General features: G+C 27.4%; 1 protein-coding gene across 1 annotated transcript; it reads right to left on the bottom strand.

Moving 5' to 3' along the window:
- Positions 1–1,488: 1,488 nt before the first annotated feature.
- On the bottom strand, positions 1,489–21,379 carry LOC100211596 (uncharacterized). The gene is made up of 3 exons (XM_065787763.1): positions 20,950–21,379; positions 6,751–7,020; positions 1,489–1,857 (listed from the first exon to the last, which is right to left on the bottom strand). The coding sequence occupies exons 1-3, from the start codon at positions 21,107–21,109 to the stop codon at positions 1,550–1,552; spliced, it is 738 nt and encodes a 245-aa protein (XP_065643835.1). The 5' UTR covers positions 21,110–21,379; the 3' UTR covers positions 1,489–1,549.
- Positions 21,380–22,512: the final 1,133 nt, after the last annotated feature.

Here is a 22,512-nt window from a genome sequence, read left to right as displayed (position 1 = left end):
CTTTCTGTAGGGACCCTATGTTTAAGAAATATTAATTTTAGGTTTCTGGGAGGATTATAAGTGGTAGATATAAATTTTGACTTAGCTGTATTGAACCTAACAATTTCTCATTGAAAAAAGAGCTAAGATATTATACGGTAGTAGATATGGTAAAGTCGTTAAGCACTGCTTAACGACTTTTACTATTTATTATTATTTTTGTACAAAAAAAAAACTACCTATCTTTCAAAAGAAAGTGATTTTTATTTATTATTTACATTAAAACTCAGTTTAAAGCAATAAAATTGTCAACTTTTGTATACAATTCGCGACGTTATAATTATCTTGTTTTATCTCCACATTTTTGAATTTTGAGATAAAACGATTTAAAAAAGAAAGACTTTAGGAGACGATATATAAAACTTTTTTTATAACTTAAGTTTTCACTACAACTTTTTTTCTTATAACTTAGGTTTCAATACAGTAGAAAAAAATTATTTTAAGGTACACAACACTATCAATAACTCAACTTTTTCAAAAAGTGGAGGTAGAACAAGATAATTCTAACGTCACGAATTGTCTATAGTAACGCACATAGCAACCACAACTGGTTGCCAATTTCTACCTTTTATCTCTTATAAAAATCTAAATAATTGATGTTATTTATTCACCTATTTAGCTGCCATTATAAAACGAAATAAAAATATGAAACAACCCTGCTTCACGCACTTTATCAATTAATATTTCCAATTTGTAAAATTTTTTTTTTATTTCACAGATTATTTATTGTTCATATTTTATCTTCAAATAATTCAAGTTCAAAATATTAATTTTTTTTTTTTAACCAATAAGTCAAGAGAACTCATAACAGTTGAAACTTTTATACAATTTTTTTTGCAAAATTTCAAATTGCCAGGACAATATTAATCATATTATAAGTTTAGAATGAACGGTTTGAATTTTCACTGTAAAGATTAAAATCCTTTTGAATAAATTCTTATTGATTTTACTTTTTTAAAAGAAACATCCTGCTCAAATTAAATCAAATTTGGGCAACCAGTTGCCTTGATTGATACAAATTGATTGGAACAAAATGGTATTTTTATCAAAAACAAATTTATTTCCAATAACTGTGCAATCCATCAGGTCATATTATGTTTAAAAGAATAGCAGGGTTGTCGGTTTGTTTTCATCAAATCATAATTGTTTTCATAATTAAGCCATTTTTGATTAATAAATGTTTCAATTGAGGCAACTCTCTTACATATATACAATTTTTTTCCCGTAAAATTTCAATTTGCTGGAGCAACACAAACACACACACAAACACACACACACACACACACACACCTTGCCATACCACCTTAAAACTTATATTAATGATTCTATCATATTATTTTGTTTAAGTATTCTATATTATTAAAAATTTACTTCATTTCGGTTAATGTACAAGGCCAAACCAAGACAATAAATATAACATATAAATAGAAAGCTACAAAAATTACCATCTTTTCTTTTTTTAATTTATTTCTTTAGCCATAAATTTGTGAACAAAAACAAGAATAATAACTCAAAGCAAAATATGACTGAAATTAGAAGTTTTTAACTCAGATTTTTTTACAACTTTTCCATTCTCAACATCTGTTGGAGTCACTTCATACCCCCAATGCAGCAACGCTTGCCTGATTACTGGTGAGATAGTATAATCGTTATATTTTGCATTTGCGCGATTTATTTTATTTACAAGGTTAGCTTTAAATCTTGCTAAAAACTTTTTCCAACGACTAATTTGCCGTGTATCATCTACTGTTCGTCGACCAAGATAAAATCTACAATACCATTGAAACCATCCAAAAGGATCTTGACGCTTTATCCAACCTAGAATTAATACGAATATTTTATAAGGACTAATACATATATATATACGTGAGTGTATGTTTGCATGTATTAGGATGTCCACAAATCAGCTTTTTTCGAAAAAAAAGCTAATCCCATTCTGTAGGGCCTCTATGTCTGAAAAATATTAATTTATGCTTCTGGGATGATTAGAAGTGGTAGATGTAAATTTTGACTTTCGACGTATTTATCTGTGTTAAACCTAACAACTTCTCATTGAAAGCAGAGCTAAGATAGTATACTCTACTTTATCTATCCATAATGGATATTCAGGGTGGCCAGCCACTTTGTACAATAAAGTTCCCTAACTTTTCTGTGACATATTTAGAGATGTAATCAAGACAGTAAAGACCAAGACCAAGACTAAGACCAAGACATTTGGGTATAAGTCCAGGACCAAGACTGAATGCTTCAAGACCAAAACCAAAACATCAAAAAATCAACCCAAGACCAAGACTTTGACAGTTTCTACAAGACCGGGATCAAGACTTAGGTTCTAAAAAGTCCAACACAATAAAACTCATGCTCACACATGTAAGGGGTAAAAAAATAAAGATTTTTAAAAAATTCTCCTAATATAAAAAGTTTCAGTTAGAACCTTGTCAAACCAACGCGACGAACTCTCATCGAGAACGGGAGGTTACGGCGATCTACGGTTTGTTATTAACATTTATTCCATTCATTGAGTTGATATTTTTCGTAAGAATCAAGAAAGTAAAAGACAGTAGAGGTCCAAGACCAAGATAAGACCAAGACTTTAGGCTTCAAGAACAATACCAAGACCAAGACAGTTAAATATAAATCTCGAGGCGTCTCGAGACCAAGACTTTGGTCTCGAAACATACGTCTCTGCTTATATTATAATTTCCCATTTTCGGTGACTATATATCCTGATTTAGTTATATTTTAAAGAGTGAATTTTTACATTTTTCAACTCTTGCATGTAAACGCTTCTCAGTTTAATAGCAAAGATATTATGAAGAAAAAAAATTAAAAAGAACTTATTTTATATTGTTTAATATCTCTTATTTTTTCTATAAATATCTCTTATTTTTGCTATATTTTTATACTATATAAGATACATAGACTTTTTTACATAATTACTATGTAGTGAAATTAAATTTTATAGCAAAAAAAATTATTATGTAACCCTTTTTTTCCTGTTTATTATTAGAAGTTTATAAAAGAAGTTTTAAAGTATTGAACCCAAAGCCAAGATTTTCAAGTGAAATATTTTTTAGTGTTAACTAAAAATTATTAAAGTAAAGAGATCATTTATAGAATATATTTACTAAAAATTATGGAAATAAAGAGACCATATATAGAATATATTTACTGAAAACTGAAAACGAACCATATTAGTCCAAACAGCTAGTTTATAATACTTCGTAAAAACATAAGTTAAAATCATTATTATATAAGAAACAATTTAAGAATTTCCTATTACATAGAATAGTTTTAAAGTTCTATTTATGTTTTAACGATGAGAGAACATTAAATATGAACTTATTGTAAACAAATTCAATTAAATAATTAAAAAAATTCAATATTAAATCAAGAATTATCAAAACAGTTAACCATTACTTAATTAAGCTAACATTGTAATACTATAAAATAAGAACTGTGTATAAGCAATAAGAAGTAACTGCTAACTTTATCTTTCTATATACTTATTTTTTTAAACTGATAATAGTCATTGAATAAAGTAAAAACTTTTTAAAATACTGTGTTTAACCCTTTACTTCGCAGTGTTGTTGCACAACAACAGCAAATATTTATTCTAAATTTAGTAACTCAAGACATCATTTAATTTACAGACCTATAAAAATTAAAATCACAGATAAGTCCTTAAATTTAAATCGTTTTCCTGCTGGATAGGACTATGTTTTACATGTAATTCATAACTCAAGTTAAAAAATGTGTAAAAGTGAAGCCGTTCATATAATTTTAAAATTCTATATCTGTATTTTCATATATGATTTTGTCTAGAAAGTGTTTTTAAAATAAAATAATATAAATTAGTTATTATTATTTGATAATTTCTTTTAAATTTAAATAACTTCTTTTAAATTTACATGGGTAAAAATGATTAGAGTTACTATGTTGCGCAATGTTGTTAGACAACAACATTGCGCAGATAAGGTTTTGAGAAACTTTTATTGCTTAAACACTAAATACCGCAAGAACCAATGCTAAAACGCAATTGTTGCACATTGTGAGGCAATGCGCAAGCAATTGCCTCACAATGTTGATTTTAGTTTCAAAGGTGAAGAATTCAAAAAGATTACACATTTGGTATGGACACAAAGACAATACTTTAATGAATTTTTTGATGCAGCTTTATTCAAAATCATTGTTGACCAGACAAACTTATATTCTGTACAAATGACAGGAAAATCTGTTATTACTAATTGTGATGAAATTGAGCAGTTTATTGGTATACTAAATACTACGGGAGTGCTAAAATATCTACAATATAGGATGTATTGGTCTCAATACACAAAATTATATTGGTTTATATATTATTATATAGGCTTAAAACTATATTTGAAGTATTAAAAGTATTTTTATGCAAATGATAATACACACATGCCAAAAAAATGCACAGCAGAGTATGATCATTTGTACAAAGTTAGACCAATCGTGCAATCTGTTCTTGATAAGTGCAGGTTAGTTAAACAAGAAGAATTTCAATCTTTAGACAAATCAATTATTCCCACAAATCGAATCAATTCCCACAAAATCGAACCAATTATTCCCACAAAATCAAGGTGTCCAATCAGACAGTATCTTCTGAATAACCCGCACAAATGGGGCATAAAATTCTGAGCGCAATGTGGAGTCAGTGGCATGCTTTACTATGCTTTTATTTACTTTATTTTACTATCTATCTTGGCAAGTAAGAAAATATCGATATTTCTAAAGAATATGGTAAAGTTGAAGCAGCAGTGCTGAAGCTTGTTACACATTTGCCAAAAATATAAGGCATAAAATTGTTTAACACTCTAAAGGATTTTGGAATATGGGTTGTAGGAACCATTCGTAATATCCGCTTGCATGGTGCTGAAAAAGTAATGTCTAAAAAAAAAAAACTAGAAAAAATGGGATGTGACTCATTAGATAACCAGGTTGATTTTAATTCCAACATAACAGTTGGATACGTTGGATAGATAATGAAGTAGTACAGCTAGCATCTACATTTATTAAGAGAATCAATTAATCGCTGGTCCAACAAAGATAAAGTTATTGTAAAAGTGTCTTGCCCAGAAATGGTATATCAATATACTAAACATATGGGTGGTGTTAACTTTGTGACATGTTAATGGCATTTTATAGAATTAAATTAGGCACAAAAAATTGGTATAGACATATAATTTATTATTGTATAAATGTAGCTATAGTGAATGGTTGGATTTTGTATAAAAGACATTGTAAACAAAATGGATATATCAGGAAAAATATCACTCAGCTATTAGGATTCCAAAGACGCATTGCAGATTCTCTATTTCTCTATTACAAGAACAAAGTTTCTCGAAGCAGACCAACAAGTAATACACCTGCTGAGAAAAGAAAACTCTCCCCAGTAAACGCTCAAGCTAAAGAAATCTGTTTAGACAATATCGGTCAACTGCCAATGTTTGCATCTTTGCTGCTGAAAAGCAGCAAAGATGCAAACATTGCAAGTCTGGATATAGTCGTATTTTTTGCAAAAATTTTTTTTTTGCTAAGTCCACTTGTGTTTGGTTACCTCTTGCAATTGTTTTTATAATTTCCACAACTAGAGTTTTAAACATTTAAATGGAAACTTATACTTTTTTAATATTTATATTGATATCTATTTGTTTTTAAGGTGATTTTATTCCGAAAATTAGTTAAAAAAATTTGTGTAGTTTGTATACCCATTTCTTGCAATGTTGTTGAGAACAACATGTCCATATCTTTTAAAAAAGTCATGAAAGTAATATTTTTTTGGACATGAAATAGAATACTATAGAGGTAAAAATTAAAACATAAAATTCTTTATTATATATTTGGTGTGATTTGGTGAAGTAAAGGGTTAAAAACATAACAACTATTTGCTTAGTTAAGTGGACAGAAGTATAATTTGTTGTCGGTCTCAAACATATAACTAATAACTCTTTATTACAGTAAAAGATTTATTATAATAAAATATTTATTACAACAAATATAAAAAATCATAACCAGGGGCATACCAAAAAGATCTAAAAGGAGATGAGGGAAGGGAAGGGGAAGGAGTATCTGTTTTTTGCCAAGTAAGTCCCAGAAAAATTTTTTTTCTGACTAAAATCTTAAAATAAAAAAGATCCTTGTTTGCTAACATTTGCTGACTGCCAGAGGCAATTCTATGAATAACATGAGGGAGGAAGGGGTGAATCTTTAAAAAGTACTAAAAAGTTCCACAAAAAAAAAGTCTTTAAAACTAAAATTTACCGAACTGAATTGTGTTAAATACTGACTAGCCAACTAAATACATCAAAAACCAACTAAATGCATCAAAAACCAACTATAACTTGAAAACCACCTTCTTTGAGGTTGGGTGTGTGTGTGTTTGTGTGAAGGCGATTTTATGGAAAGGGGTGCCCCCACCCCCACTGTAAAACTGCCTCTGCTGCCATTTACAAATTCAATTTTGCCCACTCCAATGTTTAAATTTGCCAAATAATTAATTTACTAGGGGGTGGGAGGTGGGGGATAGACACCTCCTACGCCCCCCTTCAGGACAGCCCAGATCATAACACACTACTTAATCTTTCTTACTAACTTATGAATTATAATGCATTCCACATAAATGGGCTCTTACAAATCAAATGTCATAAGATTAAGGTAAATAAATTAATATTATGAAAAACATACCATATGACTCCCATCCTTCTAGAGATAAACCACATTTAACTTTATATTTGTTTACTAATTTGTCATATGTTGGATTTGCAACATGTAAACTAAGCTTTAAGCCGTCAAACCAATCTTCCGGAAACTCTTTCCATGCATCAGTGTGCCATTCATTAGTGACACCAGATTTTATTTTTCTGAAGTATCCACCACCAAAGGCACCTGCTTGTAAAACCTCTTTTGGAGATCGATTCGGTAGGAAGTCTGGATGATCAGGAAATATTAATTCCCCTAAAAAAATTTATAATTAAGTAATTCAGAAGTATTTTAAGTGACTGATGATGTACATTTTTGAATTTACGGTTTATCACTCCTTGGAAAACAGCGTTTTCTCTATCATTACTATGCTATCTGTTGATGCGGCAGTAGTAGGAACTATAGGTACAAATGTTTGGAGTGAATTCACTTCAAACAGTTGCACCAGTCAATATAGTTACTACTATTATTGTTTTTTTTATTTTATAAACTTAATTTAATTAAAAAAATCATATTATAATTGAAGTAAGTATATAAAATAGCTATTGATACATTTAGTAAATTTATTATTAACATGTTGCAGAGAAATGAAAATCCTCTTGTGGAAAACATACCTGTTTAAAGTGTTAGATATGGGCAGGCTGTCTCAATAAGTTGATTTTTACTGCTTAAGCAAAATTATTTGATATGTGTCAAACTAGATGGGTTGAGAAACTTAAGGTTATTTTTCATTTAATGAAAGAAATCACATACAATGAGGGCAAGAATTATAGTACTGACAAATGTTCAAAAGCCTAATGTTTTTAAATCTTATGACAAATTTTTCTTTTATTGTAAGTTATGTTTTAATAAAACAAATAATTGACTGTTTCAATGCCAGCCCTGTTGGTTTACACTGGAGTACTTGTATGATGTATCACAACAGTGTAATAAAATTGAATGTTTAAAAACACAAATTTTAGATCTTTATTATAAATTTTAAAATAATGATATCTATTGTAGCAATTTGTACTTAATCGATCTAGCTAAAACTCTTGATGTTTCGCATTTAAATTATATTATTTTAGCATTATCTCACTTCTTGTAGATCATTTAATTATTGAATTAAAAGATAGACTTAATGAATTTCCTGCTGTTATAAAAAAATTTCCTGTTGTAAAAAAAAAAGTCTGTCAAAGTTAGACTTTTTAGAGTTTTACCATTTTGGTATGGCAATCTGCGGTTTCACTGTTCAGGGTGTTAGCCTGAGTATAATGCAGAATATATATATACACACTATATATACATATATATATATATATATATATATATATTAGGGTTATGATTTTTTTAACTTTTGGCACAGTTTTAATTGGCCATAGTTTTAAAACCTGAGAAATTGATAGTTAATATTAAAATTTCATAGTAATATTGAATATAGTTAAAAAATGTCCACCACCCACCCACAATTAAGTTATGCTATAAAAATATTGTTGTTTTTATGACTATTATGCAAGTATTTGATTTTTAAATTCACTATAAAACACACCTAAGTAAAAACTATTTTATGTGCTTGTGTAATATGTTGGTCTGAACTGAAATATTACACAAATATAGAAAATAGTTAATACTAATGCATTTTATGTTTTACTCATTTCTTTTGTCAATGTCTTTTTTAATTAATTTTATATTTATACAGTAAATTTTTAAAGAAAAATATTTTTATTAAAATAATATTAAAACATAGAACATTACTAACATATATTATCCATGCATTTTAGATTTTTCTAATATTTCAAATAAATATAGCAAAACTGTTGTTGACAAATACTCAAGAGTATGGACAAAAAATTTTGTTTCGTTTGAAAAACGTATAACATCAAGAATTGGTTTACCCTTTATTGAAAAACCATTGGATTCATTTAATAGAATGCTAAAAAAAACTTTTATTATTGGACGTTACAACAACCTGGCATCAATTGAAAAAAGCAGAAAAGAAAGAGTAAAGTTAATTGCTGTCGAAATAAGTAAATTATGGAACAAACTCAACTTTCCAAGTATTTCTAAAAAATCAGTTGGAAGAAAAATTGAAAAGGTTATAGAAAAACATGACAAGTATCTTAAAAAGCGTGGCAAAAAAGAAAAGTGCTCTGTTTTTGGAGATCTTTTTGATATCACCAATATTAAGGGCATATGGTTTAGTCTGGAAGATAAAAAATTTTATAACATACAATTATAAAGTTCAGGAGTTGAAAGTTGGTCACAGTATTAACACACAAGTGTCATTACATCCTTCAAAAGTCAGAGTTTGTAATGCAAAAGATACAACTTCTACAAGCAAAGCAAATAATTGTCCAGTTAACAGTTCAACTCTATCAGAAGAAAGTGGTTCAGATTTAGATTCACAAGACAATTATGAACCAGTGGAATTAAAAAATCAAGAAAGAGAGTATATAATAGAACAAAGTTAGCATCTAATCTTGTGATAACTGAATCTTTAAGTACAAATAAATCAGCTTGAATCTGTATAAAGTTATTTGAAAAAGATATTGAAATAGAAACTCCAAGTCAGACAGGAATATGGAGATCAACTATGAGGCAAGGGGAAAGCATGAAGAAAATTGTTGCTAAAATGGTACAAGAAGAACAATTCTGCCTACATTTTGATGGAAAGAAAATAAACAAGACTGAATACCAAGTTGTGAGACTTCAAAATGAGAAAAGGAAAATTAACAATTAAGGAATTGTTAAATGTGAAAGTGGAAAATCCAATGATATTTTTTAAGCTTTTAAAAAATTGCTAAATGATTTTGATGCATGGAAATGTATTTCAATGATTATGTGACACAACAGCAGTAAACACAGGAAGATTAAATGGTAGTTTTAAAAATACAAAATGAAATAGAAACCAGAGGCTTTACTAAACCACAATATTTAGGATATCAGCATCATATACTGGATCTCCTTTTGAACACGTTTTGGATCATTTTGTAAATTGTAAATCAACAAGTCCTGGTTTTGATTATAAATTTGTGAAGGACTTAACCAAAAATTATGAAAATCTTTAAAAAATTATACATATGAAGCTGAGCCTAATCATTACATAAACTTGGGATGGCGAGATGACTTCAAATTCCTTTATGAGTTATGTGAAGCTTTTAGTTACTTCAAGAATCATAAAAAATTACCAAAAATGAAGTGGCACAAGCTTCCTCCATTGCACAGTGCTAGATGGAACTCTAGAGCATCATATATTCTTCTTGCCTATTTTCTTATACCAACATGGAGGTGTGAACTTGAAAGTGCAGCAACTTTCATTGCAAATCAATGGAAAAAACTTTGGTTCAGCAAACAATTATTTGATGATAAATCATATGACTACATGCTTGATGCATTGACTGAAATTAAGTGTACAGCTGCTTTAAAGTGCTTTATGAAACACTGGAGCAAAGAAGATAGCGAAGTTCATATTCCAAGAACAAACATCATTGCTGAACGAGGCATTAAATTGATGGAAGATCTCCTTCAAAATTCAAAAAAATGGGAATATGCAAAGGTGAAATTTATTGGAAAGAATGACCTGTGAAGCGTTAAAACAAACTTGCTGAAAATAATTACTTTTATTGATCCACTTCAATGATATGTAGTTTATAAATACTAAATATAATTCACAATTAGTTTTATTTATTTTTGTGGCTGTTCATAAATGGGTTGGAAATAAGCTTTATGTGTCCTCAAGTAATCTATGAAAAATCACATTATTATCAAGGAAGGGGGGAGGGGGAGGGGGGAATTGTTGCAACTAGACTACCATTAAACCAGTTTTTTATCAATTACTCAACATTTCTCAGATTATAGAAGTATGACCACAACAGATTCAAAAAATGTCATAACCCTAATATATATATATATATATATATATATATATATATATATATATATATATATATATATATATATATATATATAAATAAATAAATATATATATATAAATATATATATAAATAAATATATATGTATATATAAATATATACATATATAAATTTATATATATATAAATATATATATATATATATATATATATATATATATATATATATATATATATATATATATATATATATATTATAAGCATTAAAACATATACACTATCATACTATTTATTTCTTTTTTTAAGTAATAGAGCCATTATCAAACTAATAAATTTATTTTAGAACGGTTTTATTAGCTTGATAATGGCTCTTAATATATGAGCTGAAATATTACTTAAAAAAGAAATAAATAGTATGATACCGGATATGATGTTTTAATGCTTATAATGCTTATAATATTATTACACATACTATAAAAGATGTCACTTAAATTATACACACACACACACACACACACACACACACACACACACACACACACACACACACACACACACACATATAAACATTAAATTAAAAAACTAACTTATACTTAGAAGTCATAAAACAAAGAAAATATATTTTATTAATTCTAAAATTGACACAAAAAAAAGTTTTTTAGTTATAAACTTTATCGATATGTTTTTTCTTTGCTTTTTTAACAGTTCCTAAAACTGAATCTAACTCTTTTGATATTTTTTCTGTTTTGTCACATTTTCTTTTTAGACCAGTTTTTTAAGCATTGTTAAATCATTACTTTTGTCAGCATCTTCAACAGATTGAATAAAATCTTTGTTTAATGTACAACATGCTGTTACAAGTAAACTCTTTTTTTTCTTCTCTGGTTTGATTGGTTGTTTCTTCTAATAAGATTGCTTTTTGGTGGTTTGATTGGTTGTTTCTTCTAATAAGATTGCTTTTTGGTGGTTTGATTGGTTGTTTCTTCTAATAAGATTGCTTTTTGGTGGTTTGATTGGTTGTTTCTTCTAATAAGATTGCTTTTTGGTGGTTTGATTAGTTGTTTCTTCTAATAAGATTGCTTTTTGGTGGTTTGATTGGTTGTTTCTTCTAATAAGATTGCTTTTTGGTGGTTTGATTGGTTGTTTCTTCTAATAAGATTGCTTTTTGGTGGTTTGATTGGTTGTTTCTTCTAATAAGATTGCTTTTTGGTGGTTTGATTGGTTGTTTCTTCTAATAAGATTGCTTTTTGGTGGTTTGATTGGTTGTTTCCTCTAATAAGATTGCTTTTTGGTGGTTTGATTTGCTCTCTTTCCTTAAATTTTTCTGCTCTATTAGGCTGATTTGGTACTGTTGTCTGCCTGACTTAACTCATATCATTAATGCATTTGTGATATTAATATTCAGCTTAAGTATTTTGAGAATTCATATAATCTTTTATAATGTGATGGGAGACTATCGATTTAGACTGAATATTTTTACTTTGAATTGTTTTGTTTATGCTGAAACCCCTTTCTACATAAGCTTGACCATGACTCACAGTTAAAATCATTTTGAGAATATAAAAAAGTTTCCTATGTTTGGCTATATCCAGTTGATGAAAATAGAAGGAATTTAATTGGTTTTTTTTATTAAAGCTTAGAAATTTTTCTATATTGTGTTGCAGATATAATCTCCACACAAACAAAATAATGTAATAACCTCTTTAACCCCCCAACCTTGTGTATTAAACACCTTATTGCTTATGAGTTTCTACATTAAAACTCATAAGCAATAAGAGGAAGAGGGTTGGGGGAGGAGAGGGATCTTCCTTTAAATTTTCTTTTTATCTAAATTATGAGATTTAAATCAATTTTGCAGCTTGGATTTACGTTTGATAAATATATCTAAAATATTTGTTATCAATTCTCTAAGATGATTGTACTCGTATGGAATCATTGGTTGATCAGTCTGATATGGTCTAGTAGGTTTTGAACAAGTTGGCAACACAACTGAAAAATTGTAATTTTAAAACTGTCAGGAAGTTATTACACAGTTTTAAAATTATAATTTTAAAACATTTTATGCTTTTTGAACATTATAACAACTTTTTGAGGAAGACTGTTGATAAAGACTTAGATAAAGTTTCCCAAAATCTAACTAATTTTACAATGTTGTCCCATATTTCAATTGAACGATCTGCAATAATTTGGTCTCAATCCATCTAGTTGAACAGAAACTTAATGGATAATGATTTGACCCAGTGACAGTATTATGCCGAACCATATAAATTTAACAACAAATGTACAATTTTATAAAAAATTACTGATAATATATATTATGAATTTTATCATAACTTAAATTATTGTTAATAACTTAATAAAAAAATTATTTTAGAAAAATGGAAAAATTTTGCCTGAGTTCTCCCTGAATATTAAAAAACAATAAAAAGTCCCTGAGTTTTCTAGTTTTTCCTTGAGAAAGAAATGAATTAAGTTAATTAAGAACAATGTTTTTTTTTCAATGTGAAAAAAAGCGTTGTCATTAACAAACAAAATCATTTATTCAAAAGTTAAAAAAAAACTTTATTTATTAATTGACATCAGTCACTCTTTATTTAAGATTTTTCAATGTTTAATTTATTGTTTTTTTTTATTGAATCTTGTTATTCAAAAATTCTTTATTTACATTTTTACTGTTTACCTTAAGTTAGGAAAGTTACAAAATTCTTTGCATATTAATAAATAATAAATTTTCTTATTCAAGAAATTAAAAATACTTTTGGAAAGTTAAATTTGCAATTAGAGTACACTGAAAATAACAACAACAAAAATCAAAAATGAAATGTGCAATCAAATGTATCATTTATGTTATACTTGCGTAAAACATAAAAAATGATAATTTAATTTACTTAAATTTTAATAACATTAAAAATTAATATATACCGTAAAATCGCCTAAGTTCAGTCACCATGTAACTTTGGTCATTTAAGAAAAATTATAAAAAAGTATGCAAACTCAAATTTTATAAATTTTTTTCTCTCAAATTTGAAAAAATGCATACTATTAAAATTTAAAATAAGCAAATTATTGAAATAAATGATTATATTTATTATATCTTAGTATTATTAAGATTCACCAAATTAATTAAATTTACAAAAAAAAAAATTATTAATTTTTGAAAATTAACAATTTTTTCTACATAAGCTTGACCATGACTCACAGTTAAAATCATTTTGAGAAAAAAAAGTTTCCTATGTTTGGCTATATCCAGTTGATGAAAATAGAAGGAATTTAATTGGTTTTTTTTATTAACGCTAAGAAATTTTTCTATATTGTTTCTATATTGTAAAATCATTTTGAGAAAAAAAAGTTTCCTATGTTTGGCTATATCCAGTTGATGAAAATAGAAGGAATTTAATTGGTTTTTTTTATTAAAGCTAAGAAATTTTTCTATATTCACCAAATTAATTATATTTACAAAAAAAAAATTATTAATTTTTGAAAATTAACAATTTTTTCAAAAAAATGAGTGAAATTTTGAAACTCTAACTTCGGTCATTCACAGATAAAAAACGAAGGAGACAATCAGCAGTAATATTGTGAAATGTTGATAAGTGTTGCGAATTTACCAGTAACTTTACCTGTAAACTTACCAGTAAATTTTAACATTTTTATAATGGATACACATCATGGTTTTTTATTTGAATAAAAAATTTGTTCATAATTTTAAAATTAACTGACGGTTCTTTGAGTTCTAAAAAATATCAAGCTTGTGACATTTTTTTTTAGATGAAATTACTGCTCAAAGACAATTATGGATGCGTTGTGAATCCTGTGAAAATTGGTTGTGTGGATCTTGCTGTTCTATGGTCAACGATACGTGCAAGAATTGCCAATAAACATACAAAGCTCATTTAAAGCAATTTAGTGTTTTTTGTTAATTGATAAAATCTTTTAAAATTAATTGTAAAATATTTTTTCAATTTTTACTACCCAGTGGCGTAGCAAATGTGATAAAGGCCAAAGTAATAAAATAGTTGACTAAATAAAATAAAAATAAAAAATACTACTACTTATATTTAAAAAGGCCTTTTTTTTATGTACTCCTTTTTGTTTTCTTTGGTGCCCCAAACAAGTTTTTTTTTTGAGCCCGGGGCAACGCCTTCCTTAGTTACTGGTATTACCTGAATTTATACCATAATTTTACAATAACACAACATTTAAAAATTAGTTTTTATTATTTTTGACGTTAAGTTTGTGATACGTTATTAGTATTTACGTAGTAATTCTCATCTACTCCTGCATTTTCCAAGTAGCAGCGTGATCATGATGATAATACTATTTATTAAAATTATTGTTTATAGATTATTTATGAGATATTAAAAACAACAACACAACTAGCTATTTAATTTTCGCAAATCATTTTTACAATAGCATTAATAATAAAAATAATAACAATATTTTAATGATAGTTATGAGCATAATATTATTTACAATAATGATTCATAAAGATGGTGTCACTCATTAAAAAGTCTGATTAAAGGAGTGACACCAATTTTTTAATATATTATAAGTAATACTAAGCACAAAAAAATTCATTAAAACACATAGTACATTAACACATGCAGTGTCTTATTTTAGCATACAGCAGATATTTGAACTAGAGTAGCAGTACATGAATCCTGTGGATGTTATGAAGACTTTTTTTTTAAACACAAGCATCACATTCAATTACAATTTATGCTAAGGGAGCGTGTTATATACACATTTATCCAATATTTTATTTAATTCTCTAATTTTTATAATGCAAAGAACTTATGCTAAAATTATACCCATAACTGGATTTATATTTGATCCAAAACTGGAGTTTGGGATCAAATATAGGTGCCAAAAGCGGCATACAGGTGTCAAAATTGGCTTGGATACGTCACTGACATTAAAAATAAACATGTAGAAACCATAATTTGCAGGTCATAATAATAAAAAAGGAAAAAATAAACAAAAAAAAGTACTGATAAGGAGATATTCATGTCTACAAGTTAAAATAAAATATTTTTAAGTTTTTTACTTTTTTTGAAATCATTTAAAATGCATACAAGGTTCCTGTTCCATTCACAGATGCACTGATAGACAACAGAATGCTTACCATGCTTTTGAGTTTATAAGATGGTACATTATATATACTTCCATTATATACATTTCTAGTAGAGTATGAATGCATTTGTCTACTTTCATTAAAAAGTTTGTAATGGAAGATATTAAATTTTTTTAAAAAGAAAACAAAAAGAAGATTAGTAAACTTTACTGGAAAGGTTGGAATGTCAAGTTTTTTGAAAGACTTCTATATATCTGATTTAAATCACGAGAAGTTTATTATCCTAATGGATTAATGCTGAGACGATAGTAACTTGTTAATGTAATAGTTTCCAACTTGACCCTAAACTTGACAACAATCACTAAGATGACATTAGAATAATGCATATTAAATGCATATTCTCAAGGTTAACTTTATTGACATAATGACAAATTGTTAAAAGCATACAATTAACTCAAGTTTCTTGCATAGCTCATCAATGTGAAAGTTTCATGAATGATTTTAGTCAATCATTACGCCAAGATATTTCTTGATGGGTGATGGTGAATGATTTCAGTCAATCAACACGCCAAGATATTTCTTGATGGATATAGCTGTTATTAATTACTTTTGAATTTAATTTCAACATTTTAGCAGAAGTAGTTTTTTCTTGGAGATTAAACGAAAATCATATCAGTTTTTTTGAAGTTAAGACATATAAGGTTAGCATTTAACCCTTAACAAGAAATTCTTCTATTTCTTTTTAAAAACTAATAATAATCAAAATTTCCAACAACTATACAACAACTATTTAGCAACTATGGAGCTCATAAATTTAACAACATTGTTATTCTTTAACTGTTATTATGGGCTTATTAACTTTCGAAACTAAGCGCTGAAAATTTGTCAACCATGGCATTGTCACTGTCTATTTTATCATTGTTATCAATGACTATATAAATTTTTAATTTGAATAGTGATTTTAATTTAGGGTTACTAGTTTTCTGGTTTTTATGTAGGAAATTGTGAAAATTGATTTTAATAAATTTAGCACTATGTTCTTAGATTATTACAAACAAAAATCAAAAAAACCTTATATTTTACTAAATCTTTTAAATTTTAGTTTTTAACAATATTTTTTTAAATTAATTAAATATGCCTGAATTAATTAAAAGTTTAAGGAATTAGAAAAGTCTTAATTAAAACCCAAAATTAATTAAAAGTGCCTGACTGAATCTTGTTTTTCTGCCTGCTGGAAAATGGCATCTGTGGTTTCAATTTTAAAAACTCTGGAGAACATTCCGACCCCTCTAACTATGGCCCAATCAGTCTTCTACCTGTTATTAACAAGGTTTTTGAGTCTTTGATCAACAAATTTTTTAACATTCCATCTTGATTCAAATAACTTACTGTCAAATAATCAATAAATTTTTTGATCCTCTCACTCTACGACTGACTTGCTGTTGTGACTGATAGATTTTATTGTGCATTAAAAAGGGGCAGAGAACCAAGGGCGATTACTTATGACATCTAAAGCTTTCAACAAAAATTAGCATGCTGGTCTTCTCCTTAAGCTTGCCTCATATAGTGTATTTGGAAAAGTTTTTGAGGTAATTGAGCTTGCCTCTCAAAATAGCTTGAGCCTCTCTCTTATTGCCATAAAGTTGAATCTCTTTCTGATTACTACAAATACTATCATGGTCGCAGCTATCATTGCAAGTTCCATCAGCCAAAACTTACTCTCCCATGACTCGTCATTCAGCAAAATCTCATCCTTTTACTGTACCTGTCCATGCATGCTCTAAAATTTTATTTGCCTAGTTTCTTTCCAAGGCACTTCAACCCTTTGGAATTTTCTCTCATCTTCATGTTTTCCTGACTCATACAACCTACAACTTTTCAAGTCTTCTGTCAACTGTTTCTTTTACACTTTAACACTTTTTATACTTTAAAGTTTTTAGATAACAAATTATTAAACCACCAATCAATGAAGAGGCACTCCCTTGTGATAGCAAGCTATAAGATAGTCTATGTATGTACTGAAGCCACTGGCAGCAGGCTATTTTAGTGTGATGTTATAGTGCTCTAAACTCGCATTTATAGTTATATATATATCAGGCTTGGACGGGAATGGAGTGCGATCGCACATTCTAACTGACCACACTTATAATTTTTTATATTTATGTTTCAACAATTTAAATTCTATTAAAAAAATTGTTATGTTATGAATAACTTTTAACCGTTGATCTTTTTTAAAGTTTTTATTTTACTTTAAATAAAATAAAAAATTTATTATAGCAATTGTTTAAATTAAACGCATTTAGTGTAAATTAACAAATGTTAGATAAAAAATTTTTTGTGTAGGCTTATGTAGGCTAAAAATTTTCTTGTGTGTATTTTTTATGATAAATTTAAACGTTTGAAACTATTTTTCCATGTGTTTCTAAAAATCTTTTGAAAGATAAACTAATAAAGAATAAATTAAATCTTCCGTTGCAATGGAATGATTTAATTGCTTTTTTTGTTTGTTTCTATTTTTACAACAAATTATTAAAAACTTTTTTTTTAACTTGAATTATTAATCAGAGCATGAAATGATTAAAAATTACTATTTTAAATAGACTACAGTATTTTTTTAAATAAATATTTATACAATTTAAAAATAATTTATATAAGACTTTTTAATAATTTAAATAAAATTTGTTTATTCATTAAACAACCATTAGAAATAATTTGTGAATGCGTTTTGCGTAACTTTATTTAAAATTGTTTAAAAAGATAAATTTTAAAGTAATTTATTTTAAGCACGATCAAAAACGTAACAAATTGCAACTTCCCCTTCAAGTTTAATGCTTGAATTAGTTTCACACTCATGGAACTACTTCAACGATGTAGATTTTTATACTTCCAAACTTCTTGTATATTGTCAGATCACTTTTTATTGATTTAGTATTGTAAGTAAAATTTAGTGACTTAGTTTTGCTTCGTTGTTTTGATATATGTATTTTAAAATGTTAAGCTGTAAACTTAATTAACGGTTAATGGTTTTTATATTTCTTGATATTTTTTATTCAAATTAATTATTTAATTTTTTTAGATAGCTATGTATCTATATTATAGCTATGTTCTATCAACTTTCCATTTAATAAATGTTGATATCATTACTTTGTTTCCTTTTCAAATGTCCTTGATTGCAAACATTCTAAACAACAGAATCGTTTTAAATTTGAGTTAAAATAAATAATAGTTAATAAAAAACCTATACTATGAACAAAAACTAATTTTAAAAATTACTCTATTATTAATATTTATTTTTATTATAAACAATGTGTGGAATATTACAAACAATAAATCAAATAAATCTTATTTGATACTTTCACAAGATTAAAAATACTCTGCAGTTTCAATTTGCTTATAATGCTTTTCTAATGTTCTATTCTTATTTTATTTGGACATTTTTGTATTCACATTGTGTTTCCATGTGCACATTCTATTATTGAAATTGCTCATTCATTACGTTAGTGCAAAAGAGAACGACGTAGTGCTTTTTATATTTTATATCAGTGCTTTGATAATAGAATATCTTTAATAAAAAATCTTTTTAAAATATTTAATGAAAATAAGAAAATAATCCTAAACTATTGGACAAGCGTTATTTTATACACTCGTTATAAGCTGAACGAGTGTTGTTTATCGCGCCTAAAACGTTTGAAAATACCATTTTCGGGCGCATTTTACGAGCGGAGCGTGATTGCGCTTGCTTCGTCACAAGCCCTGATTGAATATGGTGGGCGATAAGTATTTTTACAGACTTTTTTTAATATTCAGATAAAAAAGCTCATGGATAAATTAAAATTGATGTTTTAGTAATAGTTTTTAAGTTTTAGTAATAGTTTTACACAGTAATGTTTTGTATCATATCATGAATACATTAGAAAAAGAATCGTCAACAACAGTTTTTCTGATATTTATTAAAGCATCTAAAAGTTTGGAATATTTGATTAAAAAAATATTGCATTTGACCAAATTTGTTTAACTATATTTTAAGTTTTAATTTTTTTTAGAAAATTGCTTTTTATTGAAATGATTTTATAAAAATGATTTTGTGTAGCGCTTCTTACTTTTTTTCTTAGTGAAACATTTTTTTATTTTATATTTGAAAAATTTAAAAACCACACTTATATAACTTTAGGTGAGAATGTAATTATAGGAAAAGATTTAAAACTTGAATGAATGAGTTGGATACTTTTAAAATTGTTTTTGTTCAAATATATAATTTTTAATTCAAATTTAATTGAAAAATTTTTTATTACTGTTTATTAAAAAAGATTCAATTTAATTTTTAAATTAGTGTTAGTGACTTTCATCAATCTTATCAATCAAATAGAGCAGGGAAGATCATTATTTGTTATTACAGTGACTGTTTGTTAATGGTTAAAAAATGTATAACATACAATGTATAACAGGGAAGATGATTATTTGTTATATACAGTGATTATTTGTTAATGGTTAAAAAATGTATAACAAAATAACTCAAAATTTCTAAACTGGTCTCAATAAACTTGAAAAAAAAACTTCTTTAAACATTAAAAAAATTTTTAACTAATATTTATTTTAATATGTGTTTTAAGGAGAACCAAATAACCCAATTTATGCAATTATTCAAGCACAAACTTTCTTATCTGCAGCTCTAACTTAATTGATAAAGCATGGCACTATTCAAAAAATGCTTTACAGATTATTTGTAGTGCTAATTGTCATGCTCATTTAGCCCTTCTAATAACGGAATGAAAAATGGACTCATTTAAAAATCGAAGAGAAAAGCATGTGAAAGTAAAATGGAATTTGTTAATTCCATTTTAGAAATTATTAATTCAATTTCATTATCGAAATTGTCATCTAGCTTTTGATGACTTATTAGGAGATCTTCAGGTTGAGAAATCTCATTAAAAAAATTGAATCTCTAATTAAATTTGGTCAGACATGTATTATTGTAGTTGGCCAACAGCAACTGGAAATTAAGAAAGTGCTCAGTTAACCTTAACTGAGAGACTCGAAGAGCAGAAGAAGGATGAGATATTTTATAATTTTTGTATATAAAACTCTTCTTTAAGGGCAATGTATCCAGCTTATCAAGTTTAAATAATATATATCAAGTTTGAATAAGATATAATAATATAATAATATTAATTAAAATGCAATAAATTTAACTCCATGTAAAAGATTTCTTAACAAGCATTAAGTTGCTAAATAAATAAGTAGGTTTCAAGTAAGTACTTACCATTCTGATTTCGTTGTATGTTTTCTATATTTTCTTCCTTTAAGTTTACATTTATTTTTGAATTGTTACATACTTTTATTTTTGAATCGTTACATTTTTTAATTGTTTTGTCAAAACCTTGCTTTTCTGATTTTCTTTTTCTAGATCTCGATTTACTCATTGCAATGAAAATAAATTGGGGTGTTTTTTTTTCTTGATATATACAAAAGTTTGCTGATATTAGCCACTCGGCTTTTTTGTTAACACATATTATTTTGTTGTCATATTCTCGCTCTTCTAACTAAAGAAATTTTGCTACTATTTAAACATAAGAGGTTTTTTTTTTTCAACCTTTGAAGCATTCAACCAGAGACCATGTGAACTGTAAATAGAAGTATAACGCTGTACTGAATCCGTTAGAATTCACGCTCCACACCGCAGCGGAAAAAATTTATTTGAAAAAAAATCTCCGCCAGAAACGGTTTGCATTTTTAAAATTATGATGCCTTATCATCTAAATTTTAAAAATATTTTGTCGACGAATTTCTATATAAAAGTGAGTTAAACGGACAGGTTTATTAATGTGATTTATAATAAGCAAGATATAGCACATTATAATGCGGTGCTCTTTGATAAGACCGTAAGGACTCCTTGGAGGCAGAGACGCAGAGAGCTTTTATGACGTCCTGGGTATAGGAGCAATTACGCACCCCTATAAACATGCATAATTTTAAATTAAAAACATGTGCAATTATATAAGTTAATGGTTGCTTTCTTATTTCTAGGAATGTTACTTTACATTTATATTTTGAAGGAAAACTGCACATAAGTTCATTGGAATTTTGCTATCATAAGTTGCTTTGCAAAATGTTCTGTTTCATCGCCAAGGCAAGTCATTTGCTCATCATGGATCAATATTTTGGTTGAAGCTAAAGCTACAGCTTTAAAGCAGTAGTAATTTTCCGTGGTCGTTTTGCACTTAGTTTTTTAGCGGCAATCTGAGCTGAACTTCTGGTGTCCGAAAGCTTTTAAAGTAAGATCGAGATTTCAAAAACAAAAACAAAAAAACTTAGATTTTTATTTATTTATTACATCAATCAAACTTATACATAAAAAGTTAATTATTGATAAAGGAAAGCAACACCAGACTTTCATATTTTATTAGTCTGCCGTATGCCGATAATTGAGGTTGCTTGCATCACGGTTTTTAAAAAACAGGCCATTTTTTTCAATTATATGCCGAGTTTGATAAGTAAGCTTAAAAAAAGAAAGTATGTAGTAATATAATAAATTGAACAATATTGAACAAAATTCCGCGTTATTGGACAAGAGCAACTTCTAGTATGAGAAGGGATGACCAGGCTTGCAAACAAAAATCTAAATGTGGTTTAATGTACAGCTGGTACAGTTTTTTCCATAGATCAAAAGTTCCAACACTAAAATGTCTTCTTGAGAGAACCAAGCATTTGCTTGCCTACCTGACCATCAATGTCAGCCAAGGTATTATTAATTAGTTTTTATGACAACGAACTTGCATTAGGTTGCACTTTTGAAAGTTGAAGTTCAAAAAACATTTGTGCGACC

Source organism: Hydra vulgaris, chromosome 01 (genome assembly GCF_038396675.1).
Source record: "Hydra vulgaris chromosome 01, alternate assembly HydraT2T_AEP".
In the NCBI taxonomy this organism is placed as follows: domain Eukaryota; kingdom Metazoa; phylum Cnidaria; class Hydrozoa; order Anthoathecata; family Hydridae; genus Hydra; species Hydra vulgaris.
This window is presented reverse-complemented; position numbering and strand designations above follow the sequence as displayed.

Excerpts from the sequence above, each read along its gene's own strand:
- LOC100211596 (XM_065787763.1), bottom strand. The coding sequence starts at position 21,109 with ATGAGTAAATCGAGATCTAGAAAAAGAAAATCAGAAAAGCAAGGTTTT. Across the intron at positions 7,021-20,949 it reads CATACAACGAAATCAGAATG|GGGAATTAATATTTCCTGAT; the intron begins GTAAGTACTTAC and ends AAATTTTTTTAG. Across the intron at positions 1,858-6,750 it reads AGAAGGATGGGAGTCATATG|GTTGGATAAAGCGTCAAGAT; the intron begins GTATGTTTTTCA and ends TATTAATTCTAG.